The sequence below is a fragment of the Mus caroli genome, chromosome 9 (assembly GCF_900094665.2).
Source record: "Mus caroli chromosome 9, CAROLI_EIJ_v1.1, whole genome shotgun sequence".
In the NCBI taxonomy this organism is placed as follows: domain Eukaryota; kingdom Metazoa; phylum Chordata; class Mammalia; order Rodentia; family Muridae; genus Mus; species Mus caroli.
The window spans coordinates 3628614-3632819 of record NC_034578.1 but is presented as its reverse complement, the minus strand read 5'-3'; the positions used below and the strand labels follow the sequence as shown (position 1 = coordinate 3632819).

Below are 4206 nucleotides of genomic sequence, written 5' to 3'. Positions count from 1 at the left end.
GGTGTGTTGGGGTGCCCTGGACTGGGTGAAGTGGGAGTGCTGGGTTCTGATGATGGTGAGTGGTCTTGGTTCCTGTTAGTAAGATTCTTACATTTACCTTTCACCATCTGGTAATCTCTGGAGTTAGTTGTTATAGTTGACTCTGTTTAGAGATTGTTCTTCTGGTGATTCTGTTACCATCTATCAGCAGACCTGGGAGACAGGCTCTCTCCTCTGAGTTTCAGTGGTCAGAGCACTCTCTGCTGGCAAGCTCTCCTAATACAGGTAAGGTGCACAGATATTTTGCATTTGGACCTCCTCCTTGCCGAAGAAGAAGGCCCAAAACAGGACTTTTCCCAGAAGCTGTGTTGCTTTGGCAGGTCACAGAAGCTGTCAGCTTCTGTGGTGCACACTCTCACCTGTGCAGACTAAGTTACTAAGTTCGGCGGAGTCCCGAAACCAAGTTGGCGCCTGCTGCTCCTGAGGCAGAGGGCTTCTGAGCCAGGCAGACACCTGTCCTCTGGCCGGGAGGGTGGCCAGATGTCTGCTGCCCGAAAAGGGTGCTGCCTCAGAGGCTCTGTGGTTCCCGCCTCACCTTTATTCTTTAATTAAGTTTAAGATTGTTCTTTTAAACTCTGTGCCTTATGTTCATCTAGGAAATTCTCACTTGCAAATGTTTCTATAGGACTAGTGGGTTTTGAAGACAAAATAATGGCTTGAGCCTTCATTTTCTATTGTTGGTATGTTTTCAATAAGATCTGTCCATGTAGACATCTTTTGATAGTTCTAAACCTAATATGGATAGAGGAGATTGGGGCAGAAGAGAGAATGTATGAATGGGTTGGGCCTAAAGTTGTTAATGTTGTAAGAGCTTGGGTAGAATGTATAGAAGACACTGGGCTAAAGAACAGGATGTGACTCCTGGTCTAAGCATGGAGTATAAATGTAGGTCTGGTTGGGTGTGAAGGATAATGTAGTGGGTTGGAGATAGGTAGATAGAGTTGCCTAAATGTTTGTTGTTCAGGAAGGGGTGACCAGACTAATTTGGGATGCTGGATGTGGGACCCTGGCTAGATCTGAGAGGTAGACCCTGGTGAAGAATGTGGAAGATCTGGCTGGGTAGAAAGGTTGGAGGTGGCATATAGGGGCCTGTGATGGTAGCCTCATAAAGTATATCTTGAAATTATACCTTGCATAATCGATTTAATCTTCCCTATGTTTGGGTGTCCACAGGAGCATTCATGCACCAACACATACTCAGAGATAATGAATGACCTTCACTAAATACAGTATATTGGCACAGGATGCTTCAGGTTTTCAAAGTTTCCATTGAGATATGTGCTATTAACTTGTTTTCCTTTATATGTGGCTTGTGTTTTTTCCCTTGGAAGTTTCAGTACACTTTCTTTGATATGTATATTTAGCATTTTAACTATGATGTCCTGTGACTCTTGGTCTAAGCATGGAGTACAAAAGCAGGCCTGGTTGGATGGAAAGGTTGGAGATAGTGTTGGTGGGGTGTGTGGGCTATGGGGAACAAGGTAGAGTGGTAGCAAAAGTCTAAATTTTGTGGTTCAACATTTGCCACATGAGTATTTCTATCAAGAAACAAGCATGTCAAGCAGAAATCTTCATGCCTTACCCCTCTTTCAGGGTGACAGTAGACATTTGCTGACAGGACCACTGCAGTGAGAAGAGGCTGGAGATTGCTGAGAGACCCACTGACAGCCACACTTTCTCTCCCTTTTGAATCAGGTTCTACATTCGCGTAATTAGCTTCCTGCCAGAACCTTTGATCAATGTGATAGATCTTATCTGGCCAAATCTGCCAGGTAAATTTGATGCAGCTTATGAAGTTAGTGTGGTAGATGAACTCCGCTTTTTCAAAGGTAATGTTTCTAATTGTTTCTCCGTGTACTTATAAACTAGATTTTCATTCAATTTGGGAGTGAGATAAAAGGGTATTTATTAGCTACATTCACTGCACATATTTCTCCAAGTCAGTTAATGTGAGTCCATCAGCTTTGTTAAAAGATATGTTGTATATTCAACACCATTTTTATTAAAGAGAAAATGAGTTCTAATTCTTTAGATTTGATTAAGACCTTTCAAACAATTACTATGTTTTAAACTTCCTCCATATGCCTGGAAGTGCTCAGAAATAAAATTGAGAGTCATGAACCAATTCTACCAAATATGACACAGAAAGATTTTGTGTATTCAATTTCCTAGACCCCTTCTGTATGTGTTCCAAGTACCCTTGTGCTGATGACATCCTGCCTTGAAAAACAAAACATACTCTCAAGTCTCACTGTAAAATTTGTTTGAGAGAATCTAAATCTTAGTAAGTTTTCCAGGCAACTGATTCACAGTTGGTGACTCAGGCCTTTAGTCCTAACAGATAAGAGGCTAAGGGAGGAGAATTGCTGTAAATTATATAGTGGATTCTAGACCAAAGTAGGTTGCAGTAAGTTCCTTGTCTCTAAAACACAACAATCAAAGAAAGAAAAGGCAAACTCATTTAATTGCTTTGAGATTGGATCCTAATATCAACATTCAGCAGAGAAGAGACTAAAACACTTCCCAGCCTGGTTGCAGTCTGTAGCTAGGACACTGTTCTAGCTTGTGAAGCTTAGCTGAAAATGTAGACAAGGAAGGTCATCTGTGGCTTTTGATTGGCAGGCAGCAAAGTATGGGCTGTACAGGAACAGAATGTACTGGAAGGATTTCCCATGGACATCCAGAGTTTCTTTGGCTTCCCTAGCAATGTGACAAACATTGATGCTGCTGTTTGTGAGGAAGAGACTGGAAAAACATACTTCTTTGTTGACCACATGTACTGGAGGTAAAGATTGAAATAAGATTAATGTTAGGGCACCAGTTGTTTCTATACAGAAAGATTTTTAAATGAGTTTCAAAAGGCATTGTCAAACTGCCTTTTATATGAATGGCTGTAGCCATTGAGTATCCATCAGTCTATGGACCAACAAGCATCGCAAGGGAATCCAATAAGCCTGTCTTGCTACCGTGGGCCATGAAAAGGTGAGCTAGTAAAGGCAATCAACTTATTGAGCTACTTTGGCCTAAATTTGCCATTCACAAAGCAGTTTCCCTTAAGAGAATGTCTGTGTGGCTCATTGGATTTTAGAAGAACCTTATGCATATTTTGATATATCCAACATTCTAAATTTCCTCACCCAGTTCACTCATTTTTAATCTCAAGAATTAAAAATGTCTATTCCATCCATGTTCTTGTGTTTTCTGTAAATATTTTAAGCAATCTTCATGTTTGGTCAAAGTTCTTGATACTTTAACCACTTTTTTTTTTTTAATCAGGTATGATGAAAATACACAGTCCATGGATCCAGGTTACCCCAGATTAATAGCAGAAGACTTTCCTGGAATCGACAATAAAGTTGATGATGTTATCCAGAAAGAGGGTAAGAATATAAACATACTTTCCCCATTTTGTTACAATATTAAAAATAATACCGCTGTTATTTAGACAGCAAATGTAATTATCTATCTATCTATCTATCTATCTATCTATCTATCTATCTATATTACATTTCACTCAGAATTGAGTCAAATTGTGGTGACTACATATATAATAAATATCTTCTTTTAAATTTTCAGATAATTTCTATTTCTTTCACCAATCAATTCAATATAGATTTAACCTCCAAACAAGAAGAATTGATGATTCCGGTGATTTTAATACTTGGTTCAACTGCAAAAATATTGGCAACTCATTACCGAGTTAATGAAAATACTTATTCCATGATCTTAAAGAAGATATCTTTCTGAAGAAACAAATATTTTTATATTTTATTTACCTTTCAGTACTTCTGATACAGAGAGCACCTAAGTATTGTGAAAGTTTTGTAAACTTTCACAGTACATAGTCTAATATTTTATGAACTAAAACAGTTTAGTACCATGATTAGTAGCCCAAGAAAGTCATATTCATGGTTGATGAGTCACTGAAGACAAGTATTTGTACAGTGGATAACTCGCACTGTGGTCCTATATATCTCCTTTCAAGAGAGGAGGGTAAACAGAGAAACTCTTACTAGAGTAAATGTGGCTCTGAATGCAGGAATCCACGTACACGAGAGGAAATGCATTGCTGCTTTGGTTTTGGTGTTTAAGAAAGGGATCTGCAACCCTATAGGTGGAACAACATTATGAACTAACCAGTACCCCGGAGCTCTTGACTCTAGCTAC

General features: G+C 39.2%; 1 protein-coding gene across 1 annotated transcript; it reads left to right on the top strand.

Moving 5' to 3' along the window:
* The first annotated feature begins 1593 nt into the window (after nt 1-1593).
* LOC110301412 (interstitial collagenase B-like) lies at nt 1594-3743 on the top strand. Its single transcript, XM_021171881.1, has 5 exons — nt 1594-1667; nt 1735-1868; nt 2662-2824; nt 3316-3419; nt 3616-3743. Exons 1-5 carry the CDS (start codon nt 1594-1596, stop codon nt 3741-3743), a joined length of 603 nt encoding a protein of 200 aa, XP_021027540.1.
* The last annotated feature ends 463 nt before the right edge of the window (nt 3744-4206 follow it).

Bases quoted from the DNA above. Each gene is read 5' to 3' on its own strand.
- LOC110301412 (XM_021171881.1), top strand. From the start codon at position 1,594: ATGTCAAGCAGAAATCTTCATGCCTTACCCCTCTTTCAGGGTGACAGT. The intron at 2,825-3,315 runs GTAAAGATTGAA...TTTTTTAATCAG, and splicing joins GTTGACCACATGTACTGGAG to GTATGATGAAAATACACAGT. The intron at 3,420-3,615 runs GTAAGAATATAA...TTAAATTTTCAG, and splicing joins TGATGTTATCCAGAAAGAGG to ATAATTTCTATTTCTTTCAC.